This window comes from Cyprinodon variegatus, unplaced genomic scaffold (assembly GCF_000732505.1).
Source record: "Cyprinodon variegatus isolate N-32 unplaced genomic scaffold, C_variegatus-1.0 Scaffold138, whole genome shotgun sequence".
NCBI classification, from domain to species: Eukaryota; Metazoa; Chordata; class Actinopteri; order Cyprinodontiformes; family Cyprinodontidae; genus Cyprinodon; species Cyprinodon variegatus.
In genome coordinates this window covers 1,294,953-1,295,755 of record NW_015150591.1, presented here as the reverse complement: position 1 = coordinate 1,295,755, position 803 = coordinate 1,294,953, and the positions used below count along the sequence as shown (strand labels likewise).

Below are 803 nucleotides of genomic sequence, written 5' to 3'. Positions count from 1 at the left end.
GGATGGATGGATGGATGGATGGATGGATGGATGGATGGATAATTTAGTTTATGACATATTAATTTTGATCTCATTTTGTTCCCTTTATCCTTTACCATATCTTTGACCTGCATGTTAGCATGCAGTTTCATAAAAGACAATCCAAAGTGTCTTAACGATGCATTCCCTGGTTATCTGATTTATTTCCCTTCTAGGTTTATCAACAGGGTAAAATGTATTCATTATGTCTAATCTGGATACCTTGTTGTCTTATATTTTTTAGTATAATATTGAAATGATTACTTAGTCACTATTATGTCTTATTTCTGACACTTGAATCCATGTTGCAGATTGGGTGGAGTTCAGCCCATATGAAATCGGAATGGCAAAGTACGGTACCTTCATGACACCCGATCTGTTCGGAAGCAAGTTCTTCATGGGATCGGTCGTAAGGAAGTATGAAGAGAACCCTCTTCATTTTCTGATGGGTAGGTTATTTCAAAATTGGGTCGTGATGTAACAACAGTGGTCTCTTATGGCCTGATGATTACCAAAAGACTGACAGACCACCTAATTTTGAATCTTGGATCAAGAAATTTACAGGAATATTGCACATAGAAAAAATTAGATTTGATTTAATAAACTGTCCTCAAAAATATTACAAAATTTGGAAACCCATTTTAGAACAACTAAAGCCATAAAGAACCATTATCTCCCCCTCTTTTTTTTTTTTGTTCTTCTTTACCCCATTTGTTATGAAAAAAGGTGTGGCCCCTTTTATTGACTGGTTGAAACTCCATAAAGTGTGTTCTTTTTTTTTTTTG

At 34.9% G+C, this 803-nt stretch overlaps 1 protein-coding gene across 1 annotated transcript in view; it reads left to right on the top strand.

Moving 5' to 3' along the window:
* Positions 1-803, top strand: part of pla2g4a (phospholipase A2 group IVA) — a 61,097-nt gene that overhangs the window by 33,026 nt on the left and 27,268 nt on the right. Inside the window, exon 11 of the mRNA XM_015376646.1 lies at positions 330-471. Coding sequence (XP_015232132.1) covers positions 330-471 — 142 coding nt within the window. The remainder of the gene's footprint in view (positions 1-329; positions 472-803) is intronic.